The sequence below is a fragment of the Schistocerca gregaria genome, chromosome X (genome assembly GCF_023897955.1).
Source record: "Schistocerca gregaria isolate iqSchGreg1 chromosome X, iqSchGreg1.2, whole genome shotgun sequence".
Lineage (NCBI taxonomy): Eukaryota > Metazoa > Arthropoda > Insecta > Orthoptera > Acrididae > Schistocerca > Schistocerca gregaria.
The window spans coordinates 436,634,894-436,653,398 of NC_064931.1; the positions used below are offsets into that span (position 1 = coordinate 436,634,894).

Consider the following 18,505-nt stretch of genomic DNA (forward strand, 5'->3'; position numbering starts at 1 on the left):
GTCGTTTTACGTTGTAATAATTGCATTGGAAAATGTAAACAGAGTTACAGTAAATACATAATGAAACTAACAGGATTTAGGGAAGAAGGAAGGGTCTGAAATGGGTAAGTGACTATGACTTTGAATAATAATTTATGAATGATGACATTAGTGATTTGCAGGGTTTCGGCGAGAAGGTATTAGCTAGCAATGCGATGAAAACGGCAAAACTGTGTGTCTCCTCACAAGTTAAACAGTGATATTCCACACGGTCGCCGACAGACACCAGTACATACTGCCTCCAATAGTAACGAGAGAAGAAGATGATGCATTTAAAGATAATATTTCAAGCTGCACGCTGTTTACAGTTTAATGCCTCATCGATGCAAAAATCTCTAGCCTTGTTTCTGTATGACTGACTGATGTCATTAGAGAGAGAGAGAGAGAGAGAGAGAGAGAGAGAGAGAGAGAGAGAGAGAGAGAGAGAGAGAGAGAGGGGCTATGTGTAAGGTAGACGAGGAGACAAAAAGGCAGTGACTGTGGCAGAGAATGGAGAGAGGTTAGATTAGAAAGAGGTAAGAGGGAGGAAGAAGGATAGGAAATTAGTTAGGTCTGTTTGAGAATGGATGTTTATCAAGGAAGTGAAAACAGAGCCGGCATCCCATCACTCCAACGGCAGGCACGGTGCGTTGACCTGAGACTGAAGAAAATGGCGGGAGGAAAGGTGATTGGACATTGCTAAAAAGAGGAGCTTAAGTGGAGGATTGGAAGCTGTTTTCAGAGAAGAGATAGCGCTGCTGTTGCTCGCACTGACTACCACAAAACTTTTCCCAAGAGTAAGAGATTGTTGCCAAATTGTTAATACTTTGCTAACTTGAAAATATAAAAGACTGGTCAGTTTTCCGGAGGAGGGATGACGAGTTTTGTTACGAGGTTTCCTATTGGGAGCATGGCTAGCAAACATTGTAACTGGAAGGTGAGTGTGTTTTCGCGGGGTTTCCGTGAAGAACTGGGAATAAAGAGGATTTTTCAGACACTTAGTCTTCAGCTTTAAGACGAGGAAGTATCAGGACAATTGGTAGCCACACTTCCCTTAGTGTTTTCAGACGAGGAAATATCGAGATGACTGACAGACTTTAGTTCCAGTCAACTTTTAGTTTTTTTGACGAAGAGGTAATGGGACAGAGGAGAGAGGCACATCTGAAGACAAATCATTAGCTGGGGCTCAGATCCATCACCTAAAATGTAGACATGAATGACAAGACGGCGTATGCAGTCCACTCCGCAGCGAAGAGGAAATACGCTAAGAACTTGTTGCCATGGCGAAGGGGAGATGAGGACGGTTAGGAATATATAGGCTCGTTTCTGCAACTTAATGGGGACTTTTTACAGAATTGTCTAAGAAATTGATAGCTTACTTATGATTAAGGCACTCTGGGGGTCTTAGAAGTGATGTGCTTTAACCAAAGGCAGGCCGAAACAGTCAGCATGTCCTCATCGGAATCGTGTACTTGTTTGTCCGATGATTTGTGAATTAATTGTATGAACATATCTTTATCCAATCGCCTAGAGCAGGGGTCTCCAAACTACGGCCCGCAGGCCGAAACCGTCACGTGAGGGCCGGCAAACCTGCCCTGGTTAGCTGGCCGGACATCCCTGGTATCCGGCCCGCCACATATTTGAGGTGGTGCCTATACTGCCAGCGTCGCAACGGCCTTGCCGCAGTGTGGATACACCGGTTCCCGTGAGATCAACGAAGTTAAGCACTGTCGGGCGTAGCCGGCGCTTGGATGGGTGACCATCCAGCCGCCATGCGCTGTTGCCATTTTTCGGGGTGCACTCAGCCTCATGATGCCAATTGAGGAGCTACTCGACCGAATAGTAGCGGCTCCAGTCAAAGAAAACCATCATAACGACTGGGAGAGCGGTGTGCAGACCACACGCCTCTCCTATCCGCAACCTCAGCTGAGGATGACACGGCGGTCGTATGGTCCCGATGGTGGACTTGTGGCCTGAAGACGGAGTGCTATACTGCCAGCAATTGAGTTTCGAGGCCTATCGTGACCAATACACCGCGACATTGTCGGAGCTCTATCTTTACAAATCGGAAGGTCATGGTTAAACTTGTGGCTATCCACAATAAACAGACAGACCATTCCCAGTGCGATAATGAAAAAAAAGGGTTAACAGACTAGTTTGGCGAAAATATTTTCAGTAATAAAAGTCTTTGTATTTTTTTCTCCTCACGAGTCTGGTGCAAGTCTTTCAAATGGACGCCACTTCGACGACTAGCCTTAGTAATCAATCATTATGGAAGATGCTTCTGAAGCAAGGTTTCAGTTTCTTTACGTATTTCGATTTTCAGATTTTCCTTGTCTCTTCGAATTAAAGCTTTGAATTGTCCCACACCTACTAGTAAAGCGCATAAGACACTAAAAAACTCGTGAGGCACTCGCAACATAGACACAATCACGCAACAGAACCATCAAATATATGCTCTGGCTCTGCTACTCGCTACAAGACTACATATGGCTCTGAGCACTATGCGACTTAACTTCTGAGGTCATCAGTTGCCTAGAACTTAGAACTAATTAAACCTAACTAACCTATGGACATCACACACATCCATGCCCGAAGCAGGATTCGAACCTGCGACCGTCGCGGTCGCTCGGTTCCAGACTGTAGCGCCTAGAACCGCACGGTCACTCCGGCCTGCTACAAAACTACATAACTAAACTTATTGTTGCGCTGCTTGAAATAAGAATGCGTTGTCATACTCTTCCTCTGTTACGTCTTGTAGTAATAGTGTTGCTAACAATGATTTTGAGATTTCGTTAACTTTGCAGGACGCTTTCGTGAAGAATGTGCAGTGACATACTTTTTGTCGGTGAAATTCACCAGAATAAAATATGCCAGAAATTCGGTCAGGTACGTCCACCAATCAAAGTTATGTAAATAAATAAAAATCTTAATTCGTTTCAACCTTAGATTTTTGCGATTTCATCTTTCCTTTAGCCTTACATTACGGTGATCATGGAGTACTAGGGCTCTTTACTCCCACTAGGTAGGTCTTGGCCCTTATGACTTCGTGGAGGAATCAATGTGGCCCGCAGACTAAAACGTTTGGAGACCCATGGCCTACAGCTTTGTCATACTACAGTAGCATCTGTCTGAACCTGTTTCGGGATTTTATGTTTCAATTTCCTTTTTCCCGATCATCCGAAATTAATGCTTTGATATTATCGAACTATGTTTTTGTCCTTGATTGAATTTATGATTATAATAAATTTGGGTTACTTTGGGTCATTCCTTAATTTCAGTAGTTAGCACCCCTAGCTCATTTGTTAGGACTATTACCTTTCTAACGTTTCCGTTGCTTGAACCTTCTCTGCCGGATACCTTGCCGCAAGAGCATACTCAATGTATTGTCCACCCACCATGGCCATGAACTTCGTGAAGAGGGCTTCGGAAAACGATCCTAACCAACCGATCAACTGCAGTGACTAATGTGGAATGCTTTAGTGAAGTTGCTGGAACCCGTATATCAGACGGAACTAGCAAGCTGACACACGATGCTAACCAATTCTACATACAACTGTTGGAAAAGAAGGTACTGTTCTAGTTGCTTTTCCTAGTTTAATTCCCATTTACCTCCTCATTATTTTGCGTATACTAATGAAGTCACATCTGGGTGACTGAACTGATTGTAATGATAATGAAATCAAAACCCTAAGCTGTCGATAGACGTTGATACACATCAACAGGGACAGTTGAAAATGTGTGCCCCGACCGGTACTCGAACCCGAGATCCCCTGCTTACATGGCAGACGCTTTATCCATTTTTTGTTCTCATTTTGTTCTATATTGATCGTTGAATTTGTTCGTGACAGACGTCCGATGACTCCCGTTCTGGATGTTCATTGATCCACTCACTCAGTTTTTTTATTACAGAGAGTAGCTAAACCCTCTGATGAACATGCTGATCTACCGTGCCGGCATCCAACTGAGCCACCGAGGGCACAGAGGATACTGCGACTGCAGGGATTTATCCCTTACACGCTCCCCGTGAGACCCACATTCCCAACTTAATGTCCACACACTACATTCGTAGTGCCCCTGCCCGTAACACTCATAACTCGCGGTATACAATCTTACCAAGTCCCGCAAGAGTTCGGGCAATACGTATGTACCCACACAGAAGAAGGAGGTAGTCTTAACTACACTCCTGGAATGGAAAAAAGAACACATTGACACCGGTGTGTCAGACCCACCATACTTGCTCCGGACACTGCGAGAGGGCTGTACAAGCAATGATCACACGCACGGCACAGCGGACACACCAGGAACCGCGGTGTTGGCCGTCGAATGGCGCTAGCTGCGCAGCATTTGTGCACCGCCGCCGTCAGTGTCAGCCAGTTTGCCGTGGCATACGGAGCTCCATCGCAGTCTTTAACACTGGTAGCATGCCGCGACAGCGTGGACGTGAACCGTATGTGCAGTTGACGGACTTTGAGCGAGGGCGTATAGTGGGTATGCGGGAGGCCGGGTGGACGTACCGCCGAATTGCTCAACACGTGGGGCGTGAGGTCTCCACAGTACATCGATGTTGTCGCCAGTGGTCGGCGGAAGGTGCACGTGCCCGTCGACCTGGGACCGGACCGCAGCGACGCACGGATGCACGCCAACACTGTAGGATCCTATGCAGTGCCGTAGGGGACCGCACCGCCACTTCCCAGCAAATTAGGGACACTGTTGCTCCTGGGGTATCGGCGAGGACCATTCGCAACCGTCTCCATGAAGCTGGGCTACGGTCCCGCACACCGTCAGGCCGTCTTCCGCTCACGCCCCAACATCGTGCAGCCCGCCTCCAGTGGTGTCGCGACAGGCGTGAATGGAGGGACGAATGGAGACGTGTCGTCTTCAGCGATGAGAGTCGCTTCTGCCTTGGTGCCAATGATGGTCGTATGCATGTTTGGTGCCGTGCAGGTGAGCGACACAATCAGGACTGCATGCGACCCAGGCACACAGGGCCAACACCCGGCATCATGGTGTGGGGAGCGATCTCCTACACTGGCCGTACACCTCTGGTGATCGTCGAGGGGACACTGAATAGTGCACGGTACATCCAAACCGTCATCGAACCCATCGTTCTACCATTCCTAGACCGGCAAGGGGACTTGCTGTTCCAACAGGACAATGCACGTCCGCATGTATCCCGTGCCACCCAACGTGCTCTAGAAGGTGTAAGTCAACTACCCTGGTCAGCAAGATCTGCGGATCTGTCCCCCATTGAGCATGTTTGGGACTGGATGAAGCGTCGTCTCACGCGGTCTGCACGTCCAGCACGAACGCTGGTCCAACTGAGGCGCCAGGTGGAAATGGCATGGCAAGCCGTTCCACAGGACTACATCCAGCATCTCTACGATCGTCTCCATGGGAGAATAGCAGCCTGCATTGCTGCGAAAGGTGGATATATACTGTACTAGTGCCGACATTGTGCATGCTCTGTTGCCTGTGTCTATGTGCCTGTGGTTCTGTCAGTGTGATCATGTGATGTATCTGACCCCAGGAATGTGTCAATAAAGTTTCCCCTTCCTGGGACAATGAATTCACGGTGTTCTTATTTCAATTTCCAGGAGTGTATATATGAAGATGTTAACTGTTGTTTCGGACATATAGTTAAGGCTAACCGGCCATTGACCTCCTCCTTCTGTGCGGATGCACACGCATTGCCCTAACTATTACGGTACTCGGTAAGATTTTTCTACCGCGAGTAATGAGTGTCACGGGCAGGGGCACTTCGAATGTAGCGTGTGAACATTAAGTGGGGAATGTGTGTCTCAGGGGGGAGCGTGCAATGGATAAATGCCTGCAGTCGAACTATCATCTGTGCCCTCGATGGCTCAGATGGATAGAGCGTCTACCATGTAAGCAGGAGATCCCCGGTTCGAGTCCCAGTCGGGGCACACATTTTCAACTGTCCCCGTTGATGTATATCAACGCCTGTCGACAGCTTAGGTTCTTGATTTCATTATCATTTCATTCTAGAGAGCTGCACTGTCACCGATGGTATCTGTTCTTTGGGACATATATATATATATATATATATATATGAACTGATTGTACTTATTTGATCATTCACTTTAAATACTTTCTATAAAGCACTTGACGAACACTAGTTATTGAATAGAAATAAGCTAAAAACAGTGAATCACTGCATGTTAACTGCAAACAGTGTAATGTCACGAAATGTGTAATACCGGGTGATAAAAAAAAGGTCAGTATAAATTTGAAAACTGAATAAATCACGGAATAATGTAGATAGAGAGGTACAAATTGACACACATGCTTGGAATGACATGGGGTTTTATTAGAACAAAAAATACAAAAGTTCAAAAAATGTCCGACAGATGGCGCTTCATTTGATCAGAATAGCAATAATTAGCAAAACAAAGTAAGACAAAGTAAAGATGATGTTCTTTACAGGAAATGCTCAATATGTCCACCATCATTCCTCAACAATAGCTGTAGTCGAGGAATAATGATGTGAACAGCACTGTAAGGCATGCCCGGAGTTGTGGTGAGGCATTGGCGTCGGATGTTGTCTTTCAGCATCCCTAGAGATGTCGGTCGATCACGATACACTTGCGACTTCAGGTAACCCCAAAGCCAATAATCGCACGGACTGAGGTCTGGGGACCTGGGAGACCAAGCATGAAGAAAGTGGATGCTGAGCACACGATCATCACCAAACGACGCGCGCAAGAGATCTTTCACGCGTCTAGCAATATGGGGTGGAGCGCCATCCTGCATAAACATCGTACTTTCCAGCAGGTGTTTTATCGGCCAGGCAGCGGATGATGCGATTCTGTAACATATCGACGAACCTCTCATCCGTCACGGCAGCAGTTACAAAACCAGTATCACGCATTTCCTCGAAGAAAAAAGGCCAGATAACGGTAGATGTGGTAAATCCAACCCATACCGTGACTTTCTCGTCGTGCAATGGAGTTTCCACGACAGTTCTAGGATTTTCGGTAGCCCAAATTCTGCAGTTGTGGGCGTTGACAGACCCCCGGAGCGTGAAATGAGCTTCGCCGGTCCACAATACGTTACTCAATCAATCGTCATCTTCCGCCATCTTTTGAAACGCCCACACCGCAAATGTCCTCCGTTTCACTAAATCGCCATGTAACAGTTCATGATGCAGATGGATTTTGTACGGATAGCATCGGAGGGTATGCCTCAGTGCCAACAAAACAGTAGTGAATGGAATGGCGATGCGACGTGCGACTGCACGAGAGCTGACTTCCCCGCGCATAGACGAGCCCGCTACAATTCCATTTCTTCCTGAACTGTCTCAGCAGCATTACGCCTTGTACTCGGTCGGCCACTACGGGGTCTATCGTCTAAACAACCCGTGACTTCGAACTTCGAAATCGTTCTCCCTACAGCTGCATTTGTCAACGGACCTTTACCCGTTCGAATCCCCTTCCTATGGCGATAGGATCGTAGCGCTGAACTAGCACATTCCCCATTCTGATAATACAGCTTCACTAAAAGCGCCTTTTCAGGTAACGTCAACATGCTGCGACTGCTGGCGTATCTGATTCTCATCACAGCTCTTTTTATACACGATTGTCATGCACAGTCACTGACGTTTTGCTGTCCAGCGCCATCTGTCGGACATTTTGTGAACTTTATTTTTTTTTGGTTCTAATAAAACCCCATGTCATTCCAAGCATGTGTGTCAATTTTTACCTCTGTATCTACATTATTCCGTGGTTTATTAAGTTTACAGATTTGTACTGACTTTTTGATCACCCGGTATGTACACAAGAAAAATTCCGTCTTCTGCAATTTAATGTTCAGTTGCAAAAACAAGGATTTTTTTAAAATCTGCTTGATAAATATGATTGAAATAGCCGCTGAGGAAGAAATGTCGCAAATATAAAAAAATCTTTAATAGTTTACTCACTCCAAGAAATTGCGGATTCCCCTGAGCAACACATCTCTTCCCAAGAAGGATTCCAACATTCTGATGAAGGCGCCTCCTGTAGAGAACATAGAAAAGCTCCATCAGTTACCAATTTAGAAGAAGTGTGCTGAAGTTAGTAACCTTGCTGTACTGTGAAAGTTGGGCTTGCACTTTCTGATGACTTCAAAATGAAATCGCTTTGGTAAAGGAAAATACAGTGTCTGATAAGAATCAAATGTTAAATAAGTTAGTTTATTAACACAGGAAGTCATGCCTTCACAATGGTTTAAGCGCTTACAAGTTTTCTGTTGACTGTATTCAGTTATTAGTAAATAACACAACCAGAATTTTATACTTAATGGTTGTTATTGTTCTGATTATTACAGTCTGTAGTCGTGTAATATTGTTAGCATCGAGACATGTCAAAAAATATAGCCTGTTACAATTTATGTTTAAAATTCCTAAATATATTCGTTTCATTTTTTGTTATACGTACTGGCGACTATTTTACTACACTTTGCAACGGAATTAAAGAATCACTTTTTAGAAACTCAGTAATTATTTCACATTGATACGAATAAGTTCGAAGCTTGGCTCAAAGTGCCTACAATCCTTTCTCTGCAACGATACAAAAGCGTGACGCCCTGCGACGTTACCCACGGGCTAGACGACGCTTCACACAGCAAGTAAGATTTAAGGTGGGTTAATGATGTCATATAGGCATCAAATTTCACCACAACCTATGTGGACGTGTCACACCATGGGGAGGTCGTCACTACCCCTTTTACCCACATTTCATGTCATCTTTTGACGCCTCCGCCGTGGAGGTTACAACCACGACGCCCATAGTTTAAATCGCGCGCTTCCTTATGTGTGGACTAGGACAACGTTTCAGACACACCTCCACTCAGAATTGACATGGAAGGGCCTCACAGGGTGGCACAATGGGCGTCAATGAGACCACCCTCTCCACTGAGGCGTTGATTCCCACGTATTTTACAGTCGTTAACGACAGTTCACAGTGCGATGACCAACTTGACAATCTTTGACGCTACTGAGACCCCCAGACGCTTCAATCCTTCTCTAAGGACACCTCGGGCCAGCAACCCCACTTAGCGTGATCGCACCCCTTCGGAGTGCAATACGACAGCAATATTTGCTCTTGTATACAGTGTGGAACCACAAGGAAGCGTTAAAAACCATTCGAGGAAATCTGAACGTTATCCGAAGCAGAGCGGGTGCTTATGCTTTTTCAGCGCCCCTTCATGTGATCACAGATGTGTGCGACATTGACACATGCGTGAATAAAACGGCAAAGGATCCCTCAACACCCCCAGTTCGGCAACACCACCAGTGCCAGCTGCTCGCGTTTGATGAGAAATTTAAAAAGATATTTGCACAGAGAAAATCTGCTACAAAAGTTCTAGATAGGCAATCACGTGACACTTCTCTGTTCCGACATGCCGACTAACAGGCAGCGTAGACACAGTCAAGACTTTTCTCTGTGCAGGTACATCTTCAAAGTGTTTAACAAACGTGGGCATAAAGTATTGTTAATCTGGGGGCCGCAGAGGGACACATTGCCGTTTTATTCACGCATATGTCAGTGTCGCAGCCCTTCATGCTCACGCCACAGGAAGACGTGAAATACTAGGGCTAAAAAAGCATAAGTACTCGTTGCTGCTTCAGATCACGTTCAAGTTTCATCGAACGGTTTTTGACGTTCTCTAGTGGTTCCACGGTGTACACCAGAACAAAAATTCCGGTCGCGCTGGACTCCAGTAGGGTGCGATCACGTTCAATGGGAATGCTAGCCCATGATGTCCTTAGAGAAGGGTTGAAGCGTCCGGGGAGTGTCAGTAGTATCAAAGATTGTCAAGAACGTCGTCCTGTTGGTCATTACACGGCGAACTGTCGTTTTCGATCGCAAAATATGTGGGAATCTACGCCCTAAGAGAAAGGGTGGTTTCATTGATGCCTAGTGTGCCACCCTATGAGGCCTTTCCGTGTAGATTCTGAGCGGCGGTGTGTCTGAAACGTTGTCCTAGGCCACACGTAGGAAACCCGCGTGATTTCAACCCTGGGCGTCGCGGCTGTAACCTTCACGGCGGAGGAGTCAAAAGAAGGGATGAAATGTGATGAAAGGGTGTGTGACGACCTTCGCATAAAGTGACAAGTCCACGGAGGCGTTGGGTACATTTGTGTTGAAATCTGGTGCTGATGTAACATCACTGACCCACCTTACACCTCATATGAACTTCAGAGCTCTGGTCTTTTTCGCTTGTGTTGACACGTTGCTGTCTGAAGCGTCGCTGAGCCCAAGGGTGATGCCGCAGGCACCACGCGTTTGCACCATTACAGAGCAACATTCTAGGGTTGTATGAGCCAAATTTCAAACTTATACGTCGCAATGGGAAATAACTACAGGGTTTCTAAAAAGTCATCCTTTAATTATGTTGAGCAGTGTATTTACTTTGGAAAATTGTTAAAGTTTTATGTCTTTAAGTGTTTCAATTAGTTCACGAGTTGCTTTTACACTTTGAAAATATTTCCGGGTACAAACAGAGGGATGGAAGCATATGATTTTCATGTTAGAAATACGGAGTTTCTGGCAGGAAAATGGCATATGCTACACAAGAGAGAACCGTAAACTCTGTATCCCTTTCGCAGCCCATTTTATGGTGCTCATTCATTCAAGCTCTAGGTAAAAACTGCAGGTTACAAAACTGGAAATGACAAAAATTAAATCATAACGAAGTGACGATAATCCTATGTGCTACCTGAGACGCTCATTTGGCTCGAGAGAGGTTCCATTTATTTTGCAGCCTCATACAAAACACGGGTTGAGACTGAATAGAGAAGAGCTTTTAGTTAACTCTGCACTCATAAAATGAAAAACTGTATAAAATGGAATGATTTGCCCTCTACAGCATCATAGCTTACGCGCTTATGGTTAAAAATGTACGAACAGAATCACTGGAACTGAGTATCCATCGTGGATGAATTATGTTTTTTGTTTTGTTTTGAATAGGCATTCTACAACTGGTCAGTAATTTTTTTCCTCAGAGGCACTTTTTATTCGTTAAAAATCAGTGATGGAATATGAGGTAAAGCTGTACACCGCCAAAGATGCCGGTCGCAATGGTGAATGAACATTTACTGAAGATTCGATAGAGCAACAACCCAAAATTATTGTGCGACTACATGTGAAAATTTGAGAGATTTCTTGAACTGAAGAAATAGACAAGAATTCAGAGGAACATTTGTGCGAAAATAAAGCGTTTCCTACCTTGTAGTTAGATAGTGACTTATGTGCGACCCAAGTACTATGCCCAGTGTTGCGCGGGAACCAACACAACCGCAGGCAGGCTACAACAGCCATATGACGCTCTGGCAGCTGGTGTATTGGCATAAAATAGACGGGTTAGTAACTGCCATGAGAGAAGTCTGAGGCGAAACCTTGTGCCATTTAGCACTTCAAACTGGGGTGTGTCAGTAGCCAATGTGCACAAACTCAAACCAATACTTAACTAACAAAGGAATAGCCAAACATATCGAAACCTAAACTTAAAAATTTTTAATACAGGAAAGATACAATGAAAGAAATGCACTGTCAAAATTTTATCTGCTAAAGTGCACTGCAAGTATTTAAAAAAATGTTAAAGTTACTCATTTTTACCGAAAGATGAGTTGCTTGTAACAGCTGTTTGTACAGTCCTTCCATACCAACGCGCGACTCGGTGAATATGGAGATACAGCCGTGAAAAGAGAAAGAAGAGCCGTGTCTAGCGAAGTCCAAAGAGCACACAAGAAATTTTAGGCGCTTAAACAATACCGAAAATATCTGAAATCATTAATTGTTTGAATATCTTACAGTTCATGCCGTTAGCTAAACTGTTGCAGATGTCACTGTTACACAAGCAGAGGAAAGAAAATCGAGGTAGTGTACAATGTTACATTACAGACGACTTACATCAATCAGGACTTTAATGTGCTCAGAGGAAGTAGTTTATAATAATTTCTGTAGCATAGTTCTTATGATAATTTTTGAATAATGTATATTTTACAAACAATAAAACAGTTTCTTGATCGTTTCTTGCAGTATTCACAAAAATGTGAATTATCTATTGAATGACGGAAAGAAAACATTATCGGTACACCAGACACAACTCAGGAAAGAAAAATTAATGCATTTAGGCAAATTTCAGTAATGAAGTAAGAAATGATTAAAAATAAATGGTTCAAATGGCTCTGAGCACTGTGGGCCTTAACATCTGAGGTCATCAGTCCCCTAGAACTTGGAACTACTTAAACCTAACTAACCTAAGGACATCACTCACATCCATGCCCGAGGCAGGATACGAACCTGCGACCATAGCAGTCGCGCGGTTCCTGGCTGAAGCGCCTAGAACCGCTCGGCCACAGCGGCCGGCAAGAAATGATCATACAGATTGTTCTGCATATTGTGCTGTGTACCAGGCGTATTTGATCAAATTCTTAAAACAAAGCGACGCAAACTGACATTCCACAAATAATTTTAGTTTAACAATACTATACCACTTATAAGCCTGAAATGACAAAAACTATCAGAAATTATACTGGCTGGCAGTTTATTGAAAAATGCTTTACAATGTCAAAAAATTTCTTTCTCGAGAGGCTAAATCTTTTCGCCATCGCCATAAAGACAAATGTGATGTTACATCAAGGCCCAGAGCCCAACAAAAGCAATGAATTATTTGCTGCAACTAGTAACAAGGCGTCTAGGATGTAATATAGAAAATTATTCTCCTCCATGTTTCCACATTTTGCTACGTCAATTACAAGATTTATGCAAGCAAACAGTCTTTTTATTTAATTATGGGTTCAAATATACCTTGAGGGTCCTGAAGACAGATATAAAGCTGCGTAAACAGTAATCCACTGATACTATCACTGTAGTTGTTGTGTGGGAATGCGTAATAGCATTCATAGACTGCACAAACGACTCTCTCTCTCTTTCTTTCTCTCGCAATGGTAAAGTGTGGTTTGCACACCGTTCTTGTAAGAAACCTGTCCGATTGGCTTTGTACACAGCATTTTAGGGGATAACAAGAAGCTTCGTCTTTACGTCAACCACGAAATTCTCTATAGTATTAATCACATCTCCTCTACACACTTACGTACTTGAAAAAAAATTCGTCATTTTCCGATTTCCTTTTCTGTATAATTTCATGAATCTGTTTGACTAAGTCGAAAAAACATGGAAATCAGTAATATTAATCTCACTTGTAATTCAGAGGGCCTAGTCACGTAGATCTTCGGTAACAGTCCATTGACTTTCACGAGCAGGTCTAAATCTTTCGAATAATTGTTCTTTCACAATTTTTAAAGTTTCATTTTGGCGTGTATTTCATACTTTCTTCCATTTATACAATTCAAGTTGAAGTTTTCCGAAATGGAACTGGCTTTGCACACTGCTTAACTTCATGCATTTTCTCTTTCCTTCCTTTAACCAAAAATGTACAGCTTTTTATTTGAAACTAAATGTTATTACCGTACATATTTTCCTTGGGCTAGGAAGGTACTGTGCTTTTGCTCTGGCCTTTAATTAGCATAACAATCATCGTTCAAACCACAATTCAGTTATTTCCTGTTTCGTCTAATGTTTCCACATTTTCTAGCAAAATCTCGACGTAATTCGAATGCACGTCCAAGAAATTAACTAATATTTACTAGTAAGCAACGGTGGTGCTATACAGAAGAATTAGATTAGTTCGACTGCATATCATGTTCTTGATATTTCATCACTGCAAGTGTAATTGGATTCCACATTTCGGTGTATTTTCCTGTGTAAAAAATTGCAGCACATATTTCGACATGTCGGATTGGATAGTTTACTAGTAAGCAACAGTGGTGCATTGACTGAACAGTTAAAATACTGTTGCTCGTGGTAAGTGCTACAACTAACAATAACGGTCTGTGCGTGGTGAAGACTGATACTGAAATATTTCTTTCTTTTGGTGAAGCACGGCTGCATGTTCGTGTATGTGAACTCACTGGGAAATGGTTCTGTGATAACAATAGGAGATGCTTTTGTTGATAGCTAAGTTGTTATCACGAAAAACACCTTTTAATAAAAACAGGACAACATGCACGGATCGAGGGTTCGGTTTGGAGGGGGAGCGCCATGAGATTCACGATCTGTTACTGTATTCCCCTCACCTCTAACGTATACAAAGACGTGTACGATTTTAATGATAATAACAAATCAAAGGCATATAAAATATATTAATATTAAAATAATAATAAATTATTTGATTACTATAAAATAAATAAAATATTTTTGTGTAATAACAACACAGTGCCCGACATAAAGTGAGGCACTCCCAAGACAGTGGAACTTCATACATGACCACCTCATCGGCAGGTATGTAAATGGGCGACAGAACAGCTATTACAGTGCATTACTGTTGTTCGTGTTTAGTTTTGTTATCAGGACTGCTAGGGTACATAAGAGGCGTAAGAAGCTTCAACTTTTGAGTGAACATGAGGATGTCTAGTACCAGACAAAGCTTTAAGGGGATTTGTCGTATCGTTAATTAAATTTTTCATGTTTGTGAGGCATTCAAATGTGACAGTGGCCCGATAATTGACTGCATGGGAACGAAAGAACAGGTATCGTCTTAAAGGTTGCTGTTGACCACCTCAAGGAAAGACTACGAAATAGTACACCATGGTCATCGCAACCTATAGACATCTGCTCCTGAGATCCGAGAACAGGTAATGGACTCCCTCATACTCCCTGTGTCGTACCGCACCATTGGTTTACGACTACCAGCAACTGGACGAGGGAAACAGAGCCATGGGCATGACCTGCGTTAACATCACAAATCTATCGACTAAATCTAGCGTGGTGCTGTGAGCGGGAAGCATGGAATGCTGCTGAATGGCGTCGCATTGTGTTCAACAATGAGTCGTGCTTCTGCACCACCCGCAGATGACCATCGTCGATGACATGGAGAGAGGGTTTATAATTCCAGTGTTTAGGAGAGGCCCAGCGGTGTTAGTCCTGGCGTCGTGCTGTAGGGAGCCATCGGAGAAGACTTCCAGACACAGCTGGTAATGATCTCTGACAGGCGCTGCAGTACGTCGCAGACATCTTATTTCCCCATGCGTTAACACTCTCATGGGACTGTATCGCGGTGCTAATCCCCAGATCTGTTGCCGATAGAACCAGCTCGAACGTCAACTCCGTTCCCGTGCCTGTATCCAGGATATCAACAAAGAGTTAAAATAGTTTTGAACCAGCTTGCCCACGGAGACTGTACAATGGCTTTTTGACACCCTTCCATGCCAAATGACTGTATACATCCACGACAGAGGGGGTGCCACACTGCATTGACCTGGTCTCATACTGCAAAGTTCTTTGTATACTTTAATCACTGAAATAAGATCACACACTCCCTCAATCCGTGAAGTTTCATTCCTTTTCCTCCCCCCTTTCTGAGTGCTTCATTTGTTTTTGGTAACCGGTGTATTTTGTTTACACCAGTTAATAGTATATTGCTTTGTCATAAGATCCAAGAAACTGCAGTTTGAAAAAATATGCCCGTTGGAAACGATAGTCCGAAAATTTGAGAGGTGTTCGACACAATAACAGCATCAGATTGTCACAAAGCTGATAACACATCACAGAATATGAAATCAAAGTGTGCACTCCCAATCATCAGCAGTTTACTAAGCACAACTATTGTGGACGCTGGTCTGTAAAGTACGGCTACACAAGTGTATACATGAGGGATATGCTATTTCTTTCGCCGGCCGGAGTGGCCGAGCAGGTCTAGGCGCTACAGTCTGGAATCGCGGGACCGCTACGGTCGCAGGTTCGAATCCTGCCTCGGGCATGGATGTGTGTGATGTCCTTAGGTTAATTAGGTTTAATTAGTTCTAAGTTCTAGGTGACTATTGACCTTAGAAGTTAAGTCCCCTAGTGCTCAGGGCGATTTGAACCATTTTGCTATTTCTTTCAATGGTTCCCGTCTATGTTCGGGAAATCATCTTCCTGTTTTTTTTCCCCCTTAATGGAGAGTCTTTTCCTTTCTGTCTTGGTCTACTCAACTTCCTATGGTTGTTCGGTCCTACCTCTGAAGTCACGAACCGTGTTGCTTTTGTTGTTGTCAACACATAAAGTAACCTGTGCATATGCACCTGTAGGTGACTGGAATGTTACCGTTAAGGCCGCAAACGTATCTACATGGTCAGGCCCTCTAGGAAGCAAATACAAAGTAGCCTGCGTTACATGTAGCTTATTAAGGGTTTGAATTCCTTACCATTTTTGAGAATGTTAGTTTTCACGCTACTTCATTCACACAAAGTTTGGTTTGAAATTCAGAAATTTATATATGAGAAAAAGTATTCACTTTTTTGTGTTGATGGTGGTGGTGGTGGTGTGTGGGGGGGGGGAGGGGGGGGGGAGGAGGGAGGCGGCGTGAGGGGGTGGATACTATTGGACTTTAATGTATGCATATAACCACGACCCAACAGGATGGAGCAACTGCCCATATAGCTGGCCGAACCTTTGAGCACATTTATAGAATCTTTACGCCCGAGAGAGTTGTTAGTAGAGGTCAGTCTGATCGTGGTTCTAGTTCACTTGACCTGTCAGTGTACGATTACTTTGTGTGGGGAGCCATCGAGTTTAGGGTGTATCGCAACAGCCCTCATAGCCTTCAAGAACTGGAGCAGTATATTTCAGATGAGACTGCGGCAATTCGAGCAGTCCATCTTCGACCCACCTTCAACAGCTTGCCGACCAGTGCTCAGAAGTACCAAGGGAACCTGGCAGAAAATCCAAAGAGATTCTGGTCGTATGTGAAGTATGTTAGAAACAATCAATGCCTTCTTTGCTCGTTAGCAATGGAGATACTATCGAAGACAGGCTGCCAAAGCAGAGTTACTAAACACAGCCTTCCGAAATGCCTTCACAAAAGAAAAAGAAGTAAATATTCCAGAATTCGAATCGAGACCAGCTGCCAACATGAGTAACGTAGAAGTAAATATCCTCGGAGTAGTGAAGAAACTTAAAGCACTTAATAATAGCAAGTCTTCTGGTCCAGACTGTATACCTTTTAGGTTCCTTTCGGAGTATGCTGATTCATCAGATCCATACTTAACAATCATATAGAACCGTTCGCTCGACGAAAGATCCGTACCCAAAGACTGGAAAGTTGCACAGGTCACGCAAATAATCAAGAAAGGTAGTAGGAGTAATCCAATAAATTATAGGTCCATATCGTTAACGTCGCAGCAGAATTTTGGAGCATATATTTTGTCAGACATTATGACTTACCTCAAAGAAACCTGTCTATTGACAGACAGTCAACATAGGTTTAGAAAACATCGTTCCTGTGAAACACAACTAGCTCTTTATTCACATGAAGTGTTGAGTGCTATTGACAAGGGATTTCACATAGATTCCGTATTTCTAGGTTTCCGGAAGGCTTTTGACACTATACCAAACAAGAGGCTTGTAGTGAAATTGCGTGCTTATAGAATATAGTCTCAGTTATGTGCCTGGATTTGTGATTTCGTGTCAGAGAGGTAATAGTTCTTAGTAACTGACGGAAAGTCATCGAGTAAAACAGAAGTGATGTCTGGCGTGCCCGAAGGTAGTGTTATAGGCCATTTGCTGTTCCTTATCTGTATAAACAATTTGGGATGCAATCTGAGCAGCCATCTTAGGTTGTTTGCAGACGAATCTGTCGTTTATCGACTAATAAAGTCATCAGAAGATCGAAACAAATGCAAAACGATTGATGCTCAGAAACCAACACTAGTGTTTTTGTATTATTTATCTGGCTACCAAAAAACAAGCCTGTTGAAATGCATCTGATGTCCCGTCATTCCGATTCAACTTGGCCGTTTGTGTTTCCGACATTCGTGATTAAACAAATGCCGTTCGTATTATTGAAGCGTCTTCTTTGCAGAAATTCTCAATTCAGTGCCAAGTAAGATCTCAATAGGTTACATGCACATTATATGGCATCGTATCAAGTCCTTCATTACGCAGCGAAAGAATGCCACATTGTGCTCTCGAACAGCATGGTATTGATTGACTTGATTGTAAAAACGAACCTAAAAGGTTTTACATTATTGCAAGTGTGTAGTTGAGAGGAAGACGTACCCTTGTGGTAGGAGACCTCGTCGTAGCGGTCCTCTATCTCTGCCGGTGTGGTCGCGTCCGCGTAGAGTGCGGCGCGCTGCCCGCGTACGTCCTCCCGCAGCGCAGACTGCGTCACGTCCACGCCGAACCGCGACCACATCTGCCAGTCCGGCCGCATCTGGGCACACAAAATGGGTCTCATACTGCTTCTGTCTGCGTTCTTAACGCTAACAAGAAATACAGCTGGTTTGGATACTTAGTACGTCTTTGCGTAACAGAAGTGACAGTGCAACAACACAAAGAAAGAATGAATTTTGACTCTGCAGTGGAGTGTGGGCTGACTTTAAATCCCCCAGCAGATTAAAACTATGAATAGGATCAGAACTCAAACCTGGGAGGCTGGTCTT

At 43.8% G+C, this 18,505-nt stretch overlaps 1 protein-coding gene across 1 annotated transcript in view; it reads right to left on the reverse strand.

Annotated features, from left to right (window-relative positions):
* LOC126298546 (uncharacterized) overlaps positions 1-18,505 on the reverse strand; it is a 439,384-nt gene that overhangs the window by 138,867 nt on the left and 282,012 nt on the right. Inside the window, exons 7-8 of the mRNA XM_049989905.1 lie at positions 18,120-18,276; positions 7,958-8,033 (exon numbers count right to left, since the gene is read on the reverse strand). Of these exons, the coding sequence (XP_049845862.1) occupies positions 7,958-8,033; positions 18,120-18,276 (233 nt within the window). The remainder of the gene's footprint in view (positions 1-7,957; positions 8,034-18,119; positions 18,277-18,505) is intronic.